Raw genomic sequence first — 18,151 nt, 5'->3', positions numbered from 1 at the left:
TTATTTTTCTATATTATATTTTCCTTGAACAGAGACCACTTTACTGGAATTTACAAGTACTACCATTGACATCAGTGAAAGCAAAATAGGATGAATGTGTCAAAGAGCAGGGACAATGAGGCTGGAGAAAGCAAGGACCAGAATAGAGAATTAATGGCCAGGAGATATGAATTCACAGAGTTGAATTTACTTTTTGACACTTCTGATGTCCAAAAGTTAGTGAGCTGAGTGTGAACTAGATCCCCAAGGCTCCTTTTATCACCCCTGGAGAGAGATGGGCATCTCAGGAGTGAGACACAGCAGTCCTATTCAGGTATTTATTGTGGGTGAGTGGAATTGCCATGGAGCAAATTTTCCATAAAGAGCATAGGGTGACCGCTTCAGATATTTAAACTGTAGAACAGTCCCAACTACAAACCAGAGCTGCAGAAATATGTAAATTGCTTTTTTCCCCCTTCTCTTCATATTGCTGAGTGTTGACAGTGTAACTTTCCTGACTTTCCTTAGGAAAGAGAGCTCCAAAATGGGAACTTTATCCTCTCTAAGAAGCAAGAGTGACAAACACTTCAAAAGAAAACTTTCTTTCAAAATTTATTGTCTAAAGCTGTAGTTAAATAAGAGCTAAAAGCACAACTAAAGCCTGACAGCCTCTAACTAGTCTGATTAAAATCCTTAGCCCTCTCAGATTTCACTTTTATGACAACCATAATCCTCCACTTCTCAAGACTTTCATGAAAATGATGAAAAGTAAGACGTAAATTTTGTGATGTACAGAAGAAAGACAAGAAAGACCTTTTGAGAAGCTTTTCTAAAAATTGCCATCAAAAAGTACACAAATACTATAGTCTGATTCTCTTGCAATGATGGCAGTAAAATTCACATTGATTTCTGTGAGATTATTTATACCAGCTGGCCAATAGGGAAGAAAACAAAATCCAACCCTTCTATTTTGAACAAAATTAAAACTAATAGCCTATTCTTAAAATAAACTAGTGCCATAGCAGTCTTGCTGCTGTAGTGGGCCTGCAGGTGCTGGGGGGATGATTTGACCAGAAGCTAAGCTCTTCCAGTGGGTCAGATGCAAACCACTGTTTATTCTACACACAAAAAGCAAGGAATAGTCTTACTCCAATCCAGTTAAGTTTTTTTTTCCCACAAAAACTAGCTGTGTGTTATACCTCTACTATTTCTTACTTCTGTCCTACTTTTAGTGGACACAGCTCCTCTCCATTTAAGCCTGCTGTTAGTTTCTCTGAGATGCCATGCTGTAGCAAGTAGTGTACTAGAAACTTCCCATCTGTATGTTTACTAAAACCAGCTTCCCTGCTTCTCTTTTCAAGAACGAGGCCTGCTTTCAGCAAAACATTCTGTATATATTAAACCATAAGTATGTACTTAAGTATCTTCTTGAAATCAGCTCAAAACTTATGTGTGTTATGCTAAGTAATGAATTTGAGCACAAGATTAAAATTTAGCACATTCTTAAGTGTTCCTTTTGAATCAGCCTCAAATCTTGACTCTCCCACTGACATTCATAGCGGGAAAGGTTTAGAGGCAAATTTTGCTCTTTTAGCTACTGCCAGCGTGTGAAAATGACACTTTAACACCACCCCCTGAACGAATTACATTTATGGGCTCACTGTGGGCTTCCCCATTGCTTTATGTAGTGTATGGCTGTGCAAAATGGCATTGCAAAGTTCTGCTACTGCAAACTCATTCTCCTCACAGCTCAAAATGACAGTTCCAGAGAGAAGGCAGAAGTGTACTGCTGCTGGAGGAGAAGTGGCTTTTGCAGAAGTACACCTCATGCTCCACCTGAACCACTTTTACAAGTTTTCTGGGTCTTCCTGGGCTTTGAAATCCCGCCAGCATCCCATGCACAAGAATCTCTCCTAAGCCACAGCAGACGATAACTACATTTCAAACTCTTTCATAACAATACTCTCAGAGTTTTGTTATTAAATTTATTCAGCCACTGTACAGGAATGAATCTCATGTTTTGAGTTCAGCCCCCAGGAAACCTCCCAAAGGCAGGTCAGGATCATACGCGATACAGAGGATCTCAGTCTCCTGGAGGAAGAGCCGAGCTGCCCTACCCTCCAGCCCTGCCATCTATTTTTAGAGCAGCTGTCAATCACCAAACCTATCAGCCACACTGGCCACAGACCTTTCTTGGTACTCAGGGTAAGAGAGCAAGGTTAATCAGTGGAAAACAATAACCAGTAAAAACAGGGTGGCTGCTGGTTACTGTGAACTCCTTAAATCCAGCCCAAAGAATGATTGCTCCAACCCTACATAGCAACTGCTTCTAAGTACTGCAAGCTGCCCCCACCCTGGTGAGGTTTAGCATAAGAATAGGAGGCAACAGGGCTGCTGCTGTATTCTCCCGGCTGAATTTGCAGTGAATTATTTAACACTAACTGCAATTGCTCTGAAGTCCAAGCAGCAGGATTTACAGGTATTTTATTATTTCAGAGGCTTGGATCAGGGTGATAATATAATTAGCGCAGTTGGGAAATTCCACCGCAGCCAGCAGAAAATGAAGGAGCTGCATGTGGCAGCCCCAGCTCGGCAGCCGGTGTGCCTCCTTGTCCCTGACAGCCGAGCTAATGTGCCTGTAAATTCATCCTGACAGCAAACGCATCCTGGCATCAAAAAATGACAAAACACCCAAACCGCGGAAGAGTGACAGCCAAACAGCTTCAATAGCACAGAGGCTGCACCAGGAGAAAACAGGCAGAAGCAGCTTGGATTAAAGCCAGGGACTTGCTCTGAGGCTGAGTAGAAAGCACCCCTGTTTACAGACAGGAGGCAGACAAACCAGCAGAAACCGCCTTGGTTAATGGGCTGTCCTATAGTGAATTAAATGGGTAGGATTCTGGCTCCTTAAGACCCTCCTAGGAAAATCATTACCCGCAGGTGTCATTCTGTTCCGAGATATTCCTGCAAAAAGACCCTTGAGTTTTTGAGGGAAGGACTGAAGCATCAGAGGGAAAGGAGTCTCATCATAATTTCACTAATCACATTTTCACCTTCAAAATTATAATCACAGCCATCATCCAAATGCATGTATTAGAGGCAGCTGTCTGTCAGAGAAATCACCCATGTCTTCCCAAGTGTAAATCATCTGAAGAACCACACAGCAAGCACAGCCTTAATGCGAGCTATTGCTGCAAACTGCAGGACTGGGAGGGTTTGGCCTCCCGGGCAGCTGTTGCTAATGGAATGTGTGTGCTGTGTCCCCATCGAGCTACTGAACCACTGCAAAGATAAAAGCTCCATCTTAATAAGTATCTTTTTCAACTGAGCTGAGAAAAGCCTGCACAAGTTTTGTCCTCACTTTTCTCAGGATGGGTTCTGTTTTCCAGAAATCCAAGTGACCAAGCGGACATTGCTGGCTTAGATAGAGCACTCATAGGTGGCTTGGGTTGAGTGGGGAAAAAAGCAACATCTGGGGAGCTGGGAGGGATCACAGGGGTGATAAAATCTAGCTTCTTCATTAGAGGCCCTTTCCAGTGAAGCATAGAAACACTCATCTTGGCTGCAGTGATGTTAATGGGATTTAAACACATGCCTGGGCATTGTGATGAGCAGAGCTGATTTACTCATATGAGAGCCAAAGAGAACTTTTCCTTTTTTCATGTGCCAGAACCTCTTTAAAATCATAGTGGTTATGCATCTGTGCATGTAAGGAAAGAGAGCTACCCTTCAGAAATCCACATGTTTTATCATTAGAATATATTGCAGGTAAGCAATCCAAAAGCACTTTGGCAGTTTTGACCCCATCCACCTATTTCTTCACTTGCAGAAGCTCGTTGTTTCCTCTTGTTGTCCCTAGGAGTAATATATGATGCCAGCTGCTAATAGAAACAAACAAACAGAGGAGAAAAAAAAAGAGAAAGAAAGCAGAAATGTTTCTGATTTGGTGTGTAACAAATGACCTGGAACCTCTTTTGTGATCATAGCAAACGGCGAGAAGACTGGGAGCGATCAATCTTCGTACGATTAAAAGAGGGAGGCTACAGGCTGCGGGAGAACATCCTGTTCCATCTGTATGTGAGCACTTCACCCTGTGGAGATGCGCGCCTCAACTCCCCCTATGAAATCACAACTGACTGTAAGAAAAAAATCTTACCTCTCTTTATTCCCTTTTGCATGGCTTTTTCTATGATCAGCCCTTGTCTCTTTAATTTGCTTGCAGAAAGTGTTTCACTTAAAAGCAGAAAACACTACAGGCTGTGTGGTGTGTGTGTGTCTGTGTAACTGATGCTCAGTCTCATGTGCTGGTGGAAGGTGTGTTGGGAAAATCAGAGCTGGGCAAGGCCATGGGAGACTGTTTCATGTGCCTGAGGCTCAGTGGCTCTGATAAGAAATATAGCCCAAATATCCTGCTTTTCCTGCTAGGAAATGCAACCCCAGTAGTAAATAAATGCTTTGGTAAGGGTCCCCATGATTAAAGAGATCCTTGAAGCCACAGCCATGGGCTGGACCAAAGGATCAGGACTCTAGCTGGGGATGCATACACTTTTCTCAGGGTTCGGGCAGTATGTACAGGTTGAAGGGCTGTATTTACACTAAATCTGAGCTGTCCAGGCTGCAGCAGCTGGAGTCTGAAGTAGAGCAATGATGTGATACGGTATATAGTGTTTGTAGTGTTGATTGAAGGTCAGCCTCTCTCCAAATACCACCTGCCCTTGCAGTGAATGATGTCAAGATCTTTCTGGAAGGGATCCTTCCTAAGCCATCCTGCCTATGTCAAATCAACTGCATTGTCATTGCATGGCAAATGGGCTAGATGGAGTCCATGAGGCCAGCCTTGGAGGCCTTGGGTCCACACCTGTGTCATTTAAGCAGAAACATGGTTTCCCAGGAATTCTTTCTCTAGAGGTGATTCTGCAAGTGAGGTAAACAAATCAGGTCTTGAGCCTCTGTGTGCCACCAGCAGAGCTGCAGAGCTTGTTTTTCATGAAGAGACACCCCATCTCCATTGTCATGACCCAGCACCCCTATCTCATCACAACCCCCCCAGACTTGTATGTCTGTGTTGCTGCTCAGCCATCGCAGAGACATGTCCTTTTTGGGTTCTCACTGCAACAGCTTTGCCCTTGCCTAGCCACAGCAAATGCCCCCAACAAGGGACAGGGGACTCAAGAGGTCTGGGGCTCGTTATCACATGTGCCTGTCACCCCATAATCCAATGCACGATGCAGAAGGTTGAACTCTTATCTCTGCCCCTAGGTATTACTTCTCATACATGCATTTTACAGTGCCATAATACCCATAGTGCCGGCTGCTAAATGTACATATAATGAGAAACAGTCCTTGTCCTACCTTGAATGTGAAGCAGGCAAGACAGTAGAATGGATGGAAGAGGAAGCATAGACACAGGAATGTAAAATTAATCATCCAAGGTCACACAACCACCTAACTTCCTCACAGGCAAATCTATCAGGCGGTAGGTTCACTCCTGGTTCTTATTTGTACAAGTTATTTATTAATGATTAGCTATTATTCTCCCCAGACTGGAATCTTTTTGTCATGGGTGAAACAGCAGCTTGCTGGGGCAAGAAAGCAGAATGCACCTAATCAGGAAGGAAATACACTTCCTTATCCAGTTTGATTTCTACATTCTGCTAGCAGTGTTTATAAAATGGAGGAAAACAAGTAAGTGTTTAAAAGGCAAACAGCAAATTGTCATATTCCTGGTAGCAAAATAAGGACACATATTAGCTTAAAAACAAAATGAAAAATAAATAGGTGCCGAAGAATATCAAAACCAAGGAGATTTTTGCCCTCCCACTTTATGTGTGTATTGAAGCATATCTAAAAAGGTTTTATGTTTGGTTAAAGGCACTTATGTTTTCCAGAAGGCAGGCTGCCTGGGGCACCCCTTACCTGACATGTGAGGTAGAAGCAACAAAATCTGTAACTACTTTTAAAATGCGGTCTATTCTCAAGAACAACCGAAAGCTGTCCAGGATGGATTCTACATCCATGAATCAGAAAGTGGGTGCTTTGGGCAGCTGACAGCCAGCACTATTGATATGAACCCAGCCCTGGAGGTAACTGCTTGGCTCATGGATTGCTTCAGAAAGCACATACATCTATCGGGTAATGAGGGAATGCTTCTTTACATAACAGGACATGCAGGAAGCTGTGTCTAAAACTATACAATCAAGCAACACCTGACACATACAGTAAATTTACAGTTAGTCACATAAATCCTTTTCACTTTGATTATTACACCAATTACAGTCCCAGTGCAGAAGCTGGGGTAGATAGGGCTGTGTGGCTAAACCAAGGTTACACAGTGACTCAGTAGAAGGGCTTGAAGGGACACTACATCTGGTTTGCAATTCAGTCTTTTAACCAGATCCCTTTGTCCTGTGTTCTTAAAATAATTTAGCACTGTGTAAAAAGACGTGTTGCCAAAAGCTGTCCTTCAGCAAGATAAGCATTTCCTTTCAGCGCACATTATCCCAGAGACATCTGGGAAGATAAGTATTTTATAATGTTTATCATTCAGATCTTCTCTTTTTTTTCTTTACCAAAGAAATAACCTTTCTTTCATCCAGTAATGACAAGAAACTCCAGGTGAATGCTGTTTCATTTCTTAAACAACAAAGATGCCTCTCCTAGAACTAGTGCAAGCCACCAAATGTTACTGATTATTCTCTAAAGATGCATTAACATTTAGAAACAGTGTCTCACCATGTGGTTTCTGGCTTTGCAAAGGAATATGATAAGCCTTTATCAATATAGGGGGTAAGCAAAATCCACTTCTCAAATCTCCTTCCAAAAAATTTCCTATTATCCACCGTGTCTTCCTAGCACCCTCAGGGAGGCCTCACATTTCCTTCTTATGAGCTTTGTTCTGTTAAGGGAGATAAGCTAGCATGCACTTGAAACCCAGTTTACTTCTTACTGGATAGTGCAGAGTAGCAAGTTAGCAACATGTGTAAAAGTCTGACCTTACCATGGTCCATGAGGACAGCTGCAATGCAGAGGAGCAATACAGGGAGCCCGCACCCGTGCCAGGTTCATTAGGAAAGTAAGAGATTAGTTACAAAAACATAAATCTCACTTTGGTTTGCAATGGTGGCCTTTTCAGATCGGGGTGAGCTGACTTGTCTTGTTGGTACATCCTTAGGCAGGTCTAAAAGAGAGGCAAAATCCAGCTGGACCAGGGCTACTTTGATCATGGAAGGGGTTTCTAACTCTTTCTTGGTACCTACAGGGCAGAAGGTTGGAAAAGCTTATGAGGGGGTTCAAGTGAAGTTGAAGCTTTAGGAGAGGCAGGTGCAATCCAAAAGAGTAAAGGAGGAGGCTGAGAGGAGAGGTGCAGCAGCAGGTGACAGCAGGAGAGGAGGCCAGCCAGGGTCAGTGGTGTTGCAAAAGTAAGAGGCTGGGAAATACCAGAGGAGTTTCAGACAGCTGTAAGAGTTCCTATGGGTTTGTCCTGGCTCATTCTCTCCAGCCAGTCTCCTTCCCAAGACTTTTAGTCATTTTCCAAGGTTATCCACAAGGTTGCAGCACAGCTATATAGTGAAGAGGCAGAACGTTCCCAGTGTCCTCACAACTCTGATTGATCCTTTGCATGCTCACCTTCTGCCCCTTCTTCAGTTCAATAGGTCAAGGAGCCTGGGACAACATCTCCTTTTCTGGTACCTTCCCCCTTTGTGTAAATCCAAGCAAAATATTCCTGGATTTCAGATTTCTCTGAAGGGCAGTATCACAGCACCAAGTTACCAGGGCTTTCCTAAAGGTTTTAAGGGGGCTGATGTTTCTTCCATGCATGCTCCAGCTCATGAGGTAGAGCCATAGGGGCAGCTAGCCCTGTACTATTTGTTCTGTATTTTACACCCTCTGAATCTAGGGCAAACCATGGAGTAATCAAGCCCTTGCTTTGCTAAAGTGCTTTCCTAGCTAATTTAGGGCTTCTTGACTCATTGGCACTTTTTTTAAGAGTCTCTTGAAAAGCGAAATGAAGTGCTTAAAAAAATGAGTTAACAAATCCTCTGCTTCCGCACTCCTACTTCCCTGGCAGGATTTTACCTCATTGTCCACCTTTCTTCTAGAGATGCTCTCTTTTTCACTACATGGATTGCCAGAGACAAACAGAATCTGCCCCAGGGCTTGTCTCCATTCCTCTCCCCAGGGCTGCTTTTCTATCTCTTGCTAACATGCTGTATTGCCTTGTACCATTGACTCCTTGATAGCCCAGCTCCTGTTTTATCCCACGCTCCCTTTAGGTCTGAAACACACCATTGCATCTGCTCCACATGGGGTCTTCCTCCTGCTTGTCTATTAACCTACAGCTGTGCTGAAGCTCTCATGCACACACATTTGACAGAGCTCTCATCTAGACAGGATCCACTTGCAACCACGTGAGCTGGATCGTTGCCTTGGTAGGTGATGTGATGGGGAGATGTGTAGTGCAGTTTTCAGAGAAGTTGGGTAACTGAATAGTATCCAGAAAGACAAGTTTGCCCTGTCTACTTCGAGTGTGCTTTCACTGTGTGAACCTGTGTTTTCCCTGCTTGTGACTCTGGCTGCTGGATTTTACATTCCATTCTCAGATAAAATGCTCTCTGATAACCCCCAAATGTGGGGCTGTCTCAAAGGGTGACCCTGCTCACACTGGAGACAGCCTTCTGTGTTCAGCTGGGGCTGATCCAGATTGCATCTGTATATGATCTCCAAATCAGAGTCCTTGAAAGTTGTACCCTGAGCAGACTGGCTGGAGAGGGCCAAACAGAGGTAGTCCAAGGAGCTTGTCTGTCTTCAAGAGATGTACACAAATGATCTTCTATGAATGTCATGAGACAGCTCCAGAGCTCTGCATTCAGTGTACTGCAGGCAGGTACCAGGATGGAAATACAATGAGGACGCTTATGGCAGCAGCTGGGCTAAAATAGCTCCCAAAAGCATTTGGTTTAGTGAATGTTATTGGATGAGAAAGGGAAGAAATCTCTGCCTTCCTTCTGCCAATCCCATGTTTTGTTTAAATGGACAAATTCTGTTCTTGTGGGTAGATGATATGGGGGAAAGCATTTCAAGATAGAACCAATGTAAATAATTCAGTGATTTGAAAAGAAATTAGATATCTGTAACTACAAGAAAATGCAGGTCCTAACAAATTGATATACTGCCCCTGTTGCAAAAATTGAGGATAACCATAGGTCATCCCTTGGGTTTGAACACTATTATTTGTTTCCATTGTACAAGTGCTCCCAGGTATCGTATCACTCCATCACAGCTGCTGGCCTGCTGCAGCCTGGGAAACCATACTGGAAATTCGTAGCTATTCAGTGCATGGAGCAGCTTCCTCCTAGGCTGTAAAGCTGATTTTATGCTGATGAATGGCCCGTCTGTGGAACCAGGATGAAGGTGCATTATTTTCCTATTTTTCATATGGCTGAGCAAAACAATACCTTGGGGGATCTCAGAATAAAATTATCATAGAGAACCATGCCCAGAAGTAACACAAAAGAAAAAAAATCATGCAACACTGTAGGCTGTAGCACTGAACACTGCCTCAGGAGAAATAATCCCAGCACTGGATGAATTACTGTGGAGGGCCCAGATTGCTTTGTCATGTAAAGGATGCTGCAGAAATTGCAGACATAGCATGAAGCTGTTGGATAGCTAGGGCACTGATTATTAAAGAAGGTGGAGGAAAATTGTCCTTTCATTTCATTAAGACTGGACCGGGATGGATCCAAAAGGTTTGGGTTCAGGGAGTGAGAAGAGGAGCCATTGTCAGCCTCCTCTGAGAAAAAGTCGTGTTGAAGCAGTGGCCCTTTCCTGCTTTTGCTGCTGGTGCAGACTCAATTTACCAAAGTAAATACAGAGGAAGCACAAAGACTTGTCTACAGTTAACTAGAAGCTGGTCTGTCCAAAGGAGAGGTTCAATGCCCTGAACAGCCTGCCATGCTAAACATTTTGCCAATTCTTAGGGTCAGCTCTAGCCCCTAAACCTGACAGAGAAACCAGTGATCTCCAGGGTTAGAATAGTTGTGAAAGCACTCATGGTTTTATTGTTGGTATTATCATGCTAGACCCCAGAATACACCTCTGAAAGGGACATTTGGTTTGCTACATTGGAAGTCCTAAAGCTTTCAGTGCCAACTAATCAACCTGTGAAAGTTTGCTATTGTTTCATGTTTCATCAGTAACCTCCACCAGTCTGGAGTTAGAATTTTAGTGGCGTTTTACTAAACTGACTAGTGAATAACTGCTTCATTTCATGACAACTTTCAGGTCTCAAAGTACTGACTGGCTGGAAAGAAAACAAAACTTGTCAGGCAGATGTGAAATTGGGATTGCACCCTGTACTTTTCATGTCTCCTGTTCAGCAGTGCAATAACAAGGAGTATTAAAAAACCTGTTTAATTTCTTCCTAGGCCTAGTTCAAGGTGAGCTTTTTCATTCCAGGCCACTTCGACTCAAAGGAAGAAAGTTGAACCTGTATCTCCCAAGTCCTGGATCACAGCTTCCATGAACTCACTATCAGTGGAGCTAGACAGCTCCCTTTCTTCAGTCTCTGTTATAAAACTTTGTCAGAACTGATAATCATGAGAAAACTCCTTGGCTTTGACCATGCACTGAAAATGTCCCAGTTCCCCCTCATTGTGATATTTTTGGCTGCTTTTGCTTATTTGGGTTTTGTTGTTTCAGGGAGAGTTTTAAAGTGGAAAATAAGATTTTTCAGAAGGATGTGTCAGCACAGTGTGTGTCTATCTGGAAAAAGAGAAAGAATATGCTGGAAACTATGGATTGCTCAAAGCAAGCATTAGCCACAGATTTGAAAATCTTTCATGTAAAGCAAAATGTGTTTGTTAGGATTCAGGAAAACAGGTTTCCACAGCTATAATCAGATCCTAATTTTAATAGAATGCTTGAATCGCTCAAGGGCATTGCACTGTATTTATTGATTCTGCTTTGTTATGGGTTTTGCTGCTTTGTAAAACACTGCATTTGGACACAATGTTCAGATGTGATAAAAAGGCTACATTAATCAGCAAAAGGCCATGTCTAGAAGCTTCCAGAATAGTGGTGCGAAAATTCACCAAGAAAAGCTGGTTTTCCTCTAATTTGTCCAGCCAAGGAATAATGATGTCTAATGTTCTCCAAGGTCCTCAGGGACAAAGACACTGTGTGATCCTGGACATGGCTTCCCCAGTTCCACCCACAACATCCAACAGCCTGCTAGAGATATGCACCTAATTACAGAATGTATTTTGAGTGGAAAAGATTAAACCATAATTGGGAAAAAACTCTGTGGGCAAAAACTTCACCCACTTAGATCTAATTTGGTCTCATTTACCCTTCCAATGACTCGGAGTCACAGGTAAACCTCATGACCTGAATTTCATAAAGCTTGTCAGGCAGCTCCAGGTCCCATTAAGATCTTTGTGGGACTTTTGAAAGTCCTCAGACTCAGAGCTTCTTGGAGTCTTATAGAGAGAAATCTGAAGACAGCTGCTTAAGAGTAACAAACAATTTAATCCTAACCACTGCTCTGCTAGCTAGCTTCTCTATCTAGCCTTGAGCAACTCACCTCATTTTGGTAATTTCTTTTTCCATACTTGTAAAATGGCAATAAAAGGTATCCAGCTGTCACAGCTCTGAGGAAGAGTAATTAATGGTCAGAGTAGGATATTAAAAAGGAAAGCACTATTCTAAGCACTATTCTAACATTATTCAGAATAATTTAGTAACTGCAATCCATAGATTTTTAATGCCAACAGGAACCATTTCATGATGATGTAGATTGAATTTCTCCACCCACAGACTGTAAGAATTTACTCAGCAATTTCCATCTGCAGATCCAGAAGCTGAAGTTGAACCAGAGTATGTCTGGTAATACAGCAGAAACCACAGCCTCTCTAGGCTCATACCAGCCACATGGAGGGCTGAGTATCTGTCCGTATTGCTGACAGACTGCTGTTGTTTGTGTCCCACACGGCTCATTTTCTGTTTTCATATTTTGCTGACTTCTTTCACAACATTTTTCTTAAATCACTATCGAAGATTTCAATTTCCAAACAACAGCAAAAATCCCAAAGCCACATGAATAACAGCACATTTCATTGATGAAAGAGGGTTATGATAAATAACACATTCTCTTTATGCTTGTGTAAACTTTCTTATTCAAACATGGTGAGGGGGAGAATTGGCACCAAATGGGCAATTCCAGTGATGCTGACAATTTTTCACACAAAGAATATTTAAAAGATAAAGCCTAGCTTTAAGATAAAACATTTTTCATTTAAAAAAAATAATAACATAAAAGAAGAAGATACAATGATGCACAGCTTAGGACATAGGTGATCAGCTGGCCCGCACTGATCTCCATCTGATGCAGCATCCCCTCCTCCACATGCAGCCTCCAGCTACTGCCCTGCCCTGGCTTTGCTCAGCCACTGACCTGGGCAACAGCAGCAGCTCCCGACACTGTGAAAGATGAGCTGATCATTGCTGGAGACCAGCTAATGTGCCTCTGTGACTGGACAAGGCTCACGAAGGCTTCAGAAGCAGTTTGCTGTCACTGGAGTTCACGACACCAGCACAGCCTTTTGCCAGGTCTCTAAGACTTTGCTCTGTGGGAGCAGCTGCACTTCAAAAGCAATGGCATTGCACATCTGATTTTAGATGAGAGGAGCAATTAGTAATTAAAAACAATAATTTTGAAGTGTTTGAGTTGTACTTTCCTTGATTGCCACAGGCACAGAATCTTAATTCCACTGATAAGTCTTGTGCTTTTGGCTTCAACATACTAATGCATTTCTACTCCAGAGCAGGCTGGAGTCTGCAGTCTGGGTTTGTAGGTGGCATGAAGGATCTCCCCCACACCTGACCCAGTACTACTCATTCCTCCTTGCCTGGAACAGTTATTTATAATTCAGAAGAAACAATGCCTGACATTGCTGCTAATAAATTATTTTTTAAAAGAATTTTAGCTAGTTACTCACATTTTGACCTGAGGGGTTCTTCAACAGGCAGACATTACAGAAAACCAGTTTGTTATATACTGTGATCTATTTCTCAGGTATTCTTTATCATTATTTTTGTCCCAAGGGATTAGAGCTTTCTAAGAGACTGTGTCTTACTTAGAAGCTAGTCTGATGGGAAAATGGGTTTCATGTGTTAGAGTGCCATTCTCTGCTCTAGCAGTTAGTTTCGTGAAAGTATCCTAGAACATTTCCCTAGGATGAATTTTCTACACATTTCATATTATTTTACAAAAACAATGAAAAGTCTTTTTAAAAGTTTCTCACCTCTCAAATAGATGAAATTTTGCCCATCAGTGATCATATATGGAGGCATTTTGTAAATTCAAATGAAGACGTTTCATTAAAATACTCAGTGGTGTGTTTTGATATGACAGAGAACCATTCTTACACCCTGCCTACAGTTACTGCCTCTAATACCAAAGCTCAAGTAAAAAATCATATTTTAATTAATATGTGCATAAAACAAATAAGGACAAATAATGCAGTCATTTCGTTTTTTCTTTTAATTCAAGCTTCAGGTTTTTCTTATCACTGATTTTTCATCTGGATTAAGTGCCACATGTCGATAACCTATGAATAGGCTAATTGCCTTTCCTTTCAAACCTTGTCTGTACATCACTCAAAACTATTGGTAGATGAAAAGTTATGGAAGAAGTATAAAGATTCAAAAATGTTCTTTGAAAGTTAATAAAGAAGAGAAAGCATAACACACCAAAGGGTAACATCTTTTATCGGGTCAAGATATACCTGACTGCTGTCCAAACTCAAGATTTCAGCCAGAAAACATCAGGAAGGAATCAAAAGGTAAAGAAGTTAAATTTCAAATGTTCATTTCAGTTCCACAAAATGCAGGTGTCCCAGTTTTTGTAACATTCACAGATGCAGTATATATTCAATATTTATATTCATATATAGGTCTTAATGATATGATCCAAACCACAGATCTGAACTGAACTATGCCGCATCGTGGTAGGCACTACATGGCTCTGGGAGTGAGCAATTCTTCCCTGATGCTTCATTCAGATGCAATAGACCTTTTGTCTTATATTTCAGAGTCATATCTTGACTTTAAAGGATTCATCTCAATGTACTTTTAACCCATGCAAGCCAGGTGCTTGTGCTCCCTCTTGGGAAGGATTCATCCCTACACTCACTGCAGGTGCAGCTCCATAGGCATTCAGACAAGACCACTGCTTTCATCAGCCTAGCCCTTGGTCTGATGAAACCTACCCTCAGTTTCAGCTTTTCACCTTGTGAAGGGACTTATTACATTGTCCTTAATCCAAACTTCTTTCAGAATTTCCCTGAAGTTTCTTGCTTTCAGAAGCCAGCCTACTGCATTTTAGCCTCTGCTGGTCAGCAAAGCACAGCACAACACACCAGAGATTTATCTGATCAGCCACCTTACCCAGCAAAGGAGAGATATCCAAAGCATTCAGTGTGCCATGATGCTCACTTCAACACTTCCAGAAATAATAATACTGTACATTTATTCAACATCTACTTGAGGAAAGTGCATCTCTAATAACCATCAAAATACAAAGGCAGGCAGATGTTAACAGCTCCTCTTTCCACCCCTTTGTTTCAAACTGCTCTAGGGAAGCTTTCTAAACCATGCTGGTGGATGGAAGGCCCAGCACTGAAAAAAATGCAAGATAGGTTGTTTTATTTCTTCCTTCATGAGGAGAGAACAGCCTCCACTGAAGCAGGGAAATAGAAAATGAACCTCTGAGGCAGTCATGCAAAATCTCAGACAGAGCCTTACTCGTATGATTCTGTTTAATCACCGTCCACTTCCTCTTCACCCTTCAACTAAATAATAAATATGGAGCAGCTTTTTTCGTTACCATTTGAGCCAAAACTGGTCCTGGAGAAAAAATGAAAATCAGGGGTGAGCCTGGGGATCAATAGGTTTCACTGATTTTAAATACAAAGCACCCATGTAAATTTCTAATCCAATAATTATTAATCCAGCACCTTTTTATTTTAGGAACTCTCACTAGTAATTTCCACTTCTGAGTGTATCACACATCATAAATCCACTCCAAATGATTTTTAAATCTGTCCTTTCCAATTCCGGTTTGAATTGACATTTTGTTCTGCTTGAAGTGGCATCCTCAGACGCCTTCCCCCTGCAATTAGTTGAGATTAAGCAGTTGGAGCACCAGCACAGCAAAGATCAGAAATGCTTATAGTCACTGATGCTTTGATCATACTGAACAGCAGAACAGGAGTAGGCTGTAGTTTGTGACTCTAAGTTGCATAAATAAATATGTTTCTGAGACTGCTTTAAGATGATCTGTAGCAGGCTGTGCCAGCAAGTGGACTGCATTTTTTACTGCTGGCAAGCAGCTTATGTGCTAGAGTCTGTCTGAAGCTTCAGTGCAAAACACACAGAGCCTCATCTTTATCTCTGTTCAATATTTATGTCTTCTTGTGCTACTTAATGATTTGCAAAAAAGGGAACTAAGTGTGTTCCAGTTGCAGACCTGGATTATTTAATTATTGGCAATCTGGAAGTAGTCACAGCTTTGGGTTATTGGTATTTTATATAAATGCTACAGATCATCTTTTGGAGCCTATGTGCCAGCTATCCCAGCAATGTGAGCAGCCTGACACAGGCAGTACAGCACAGGGTTTTAGTCACACCCTATCTGTTGAATTTAATAGCAGTTGAGCAGTTAAAACCGCTTATCAGTGCTGTGGAAGTGTATCCCAGGGTGAGCATACACTGGCCACAGTTGCCTGAATCCTATCAGCTAATGCCGTCTGCTTGGCTGCACCCTGGGCAGAGCATGCATTACAGGGAGCAAAGTTTGACACATGGGCAGAGTTAATATGAGCATTTGGAACCTGAGACGATCTGTGCACTTGCACACACTTCCTCAGTGCTTTTAAGAACTTCATTATTCAGTTTCTGGTACTTGCTGGCCAGGGCTGAGATACTGTAATAACAGCAGGACATGGAGTACTTTGGCCTTTGTATTTCCTTTGGTCCATGGGAAACTGAGAAGATCAAATAGCCAAATGAAAAATCAAATGAGCAGACCCCCCAAACTCAAAGAACTGTTTCAGATCCCCCTCCCCCCCAAATTGTTGGCCTATGCTTTAAATTCCTCAAGAGCTCAGCAGTCGTTGGTAGGGCTGCTGTTTTTTCTTCCCCTGAACTGGCTCCTTATCTCTGTCAGCACATTGCAGGTTGCTTTGCCCCTCACTAGGTAATATTTACCTAGGGAAATCAAAGTCATATAAATGATGGGTTACTCTTTTTTTCATGCAGGCACTAAAATTTCCTAGCAGTTACCTATCCCTTTGCATGTATGCAAAATGTAAGCGCATCAACAGGGTGAACTGCCTGAAAAAGAGAGTAATCTAGGAGACCAATGCACCTTCAGGCTAAGGTCAGAGTAGGAGCTGAGAAAATAAGAGGAATGGAGAGAGAGATGGGAAATGGGGAGAGAAAGTTGTAGCAAGGGAAAATATTTTTCTAAAAAAAAAGAGATGGAGAAAGAAACATTAAAAATTCATTGTCTCCTGGGGGATTTCCAGCAGGTGGACTCCTGTGGTAGATCTTTATTGAAAGGATAGCATCTGTTTTTCATAAATAGCTTCTGAGCAGTACCTTTAAATGAATTTGCAGAAGGATGCATCATTATCTTCTTTATACCTGTGGGAAAGCTGAGGAAAAGAGAACTGATTTGCTTCAAGTCACACTTTCTACCAGCTAAAGCAGCAATAGTCTCTTGACTATTCTCTTCACTGCTTCCCTGGCAGAGGTCTAGCTCTGCCATGCCATCAGTTCTCAGTGCATGCAGACTAAGGCACAGTGGTTTTGCTATACATTTCTCGCTGTTGCTCAGCTAGATGTGTTTGCTAAGCAGAAGTGATCACTTTCTCCTTTTGTTGTCTAAATTTCATGGTACCTTCCCCACAACTCTGTGGTTTAATAATAAAAAATGCTGCTCAACACTGCTTGAAGTTTTAAAAAATGAGTTTCCCCACTGAGTCCCAAGAAAAATATGGACCAGTTCCCAGACAGCTAATCCCATCCAAAGATCATCCTCTGAACAATACTGCAGGAGGCATACCAGACATGAGGGATATGCAAAGGAACAGCACGTGGCCATGAAAATGGCTTCTTGATAGTCTTGGCAAAGCCCAGCAATTAGAGGGAAGAGGGATCTGAGATGTTCTTGAGACTCTGGCATTTTTTCTTACTGATTTTTTTATTTATCCATTGGCTTTTCCCAGTTTCCCTCAAAACTGAAGTTTGAGAAACCACACGACTCTAAACCTGGGGGTTACTGCAGTGTCTGCTTGTGAGGTGCTCTGTGACAACTGGGCACAGGGAGCCCTGGACACAGGTGCTGATGGGGATGGCAGTGCAATAACTGCTCTTCCCCAAACTCAGATCCTGTGGCAGCACAAACAAACCCTACAGTATTTCAAGGCTATGTCCAACCTGGCCCTGTACACTACCAGGGATGGAGCATTTGCACATTTTTTGGGCAGTCCATTCCAGTGCCTCAACACCCTCACAGTAAAGAACTTCTTCCTTATATCCAGTCTAAACTGCCCCTGTTTAAGTTTGAACCCTCTTGTCCTACCGCCACAGTCCCTAATGAAGAGTCCCTCTCTGGCATCCTTTTACAGAGCCTTGAGCAACGAAGCTCTAGCAGAAGTTTTCCCATGACAGGGAGTTGGAGCTAGATGATCTTAAGATTCTTTCCAACCCAAACTATTCTATGATTCTATGATTCCATTATTTGCAAATATTTTGGATATAATGGAGCCTGGGTTTGGGTAGGAATTGGTTTTGGCCATGGCCAACCAATCCAACTGATACCTGGTCCAGCCCACAACTGGCACACACATCCCTGTCTTAAATTTGAAAAAAGCAGGAAGGAAGTGAAGGCTGGTGGGAGCTCAGCCACCTGTCTGCTGGCAGGTCACAGCTGTCTCTGCTGTTTTACATGTATTCACCGCTTCTGCTAATCCCAAAGGGCTGAAGCGATTTATTTTTCCATTCCCATTTTGTAAACCATCTATCGGCAGCAGCCAAAGTCCATCAATTGCTTCCACCAGAGCTTGCAGTACAAACAACAGTCATAGAAAGCAAGGACGGTAAAGAC

The 18,151-nt window shown here is 42.3% G+C and overlaps 1 protein-coding gene across 1 annotated transcript in view; it reads left to right on the top strand.

Annotated features, from left to right (window-relative positions):
* The window catches only part of ADARB2 (adenosine deaminase RNA specific B2 (inactive)), a 195,510-nt gene that overhangs the window by 156,006 nt on the left and 21,353 nt on the right, over positions 1–18,151 (top strand). Inside the window, exon 6 of the mRNA XM_031052490.2 lies at positions 3,966–4,117. Coding sequence (XP_030908350.2) covers positions 3,966–4,117 — 152 coding nt within the window. The remainder of the gene's footprint in view (positions 1–3,965; positions 4,118–18,151) is intronic.

Source organism: Melopsittacus undulatus, chromosome 1 (genome assembly GCF_012275295.1).
Source record: "Melopsittacus undulatus isolate bMelUnd1 chromosome 1, bMelUnd1.mat.Z, whole genome shotgun sequence".
Classification (NCBI taxonomy): domain Eukaryota; kingdom Metazoa; phylum Chordata; class Aves; order Psittaciformes; family Psittaculidae; genus Melopsittacus; species Melopsittacus undulatus.
Note: the sequence above shows the minus strand (reverse complement) of the source record. Positions and strands in the feature narration are given on the sequence as shown.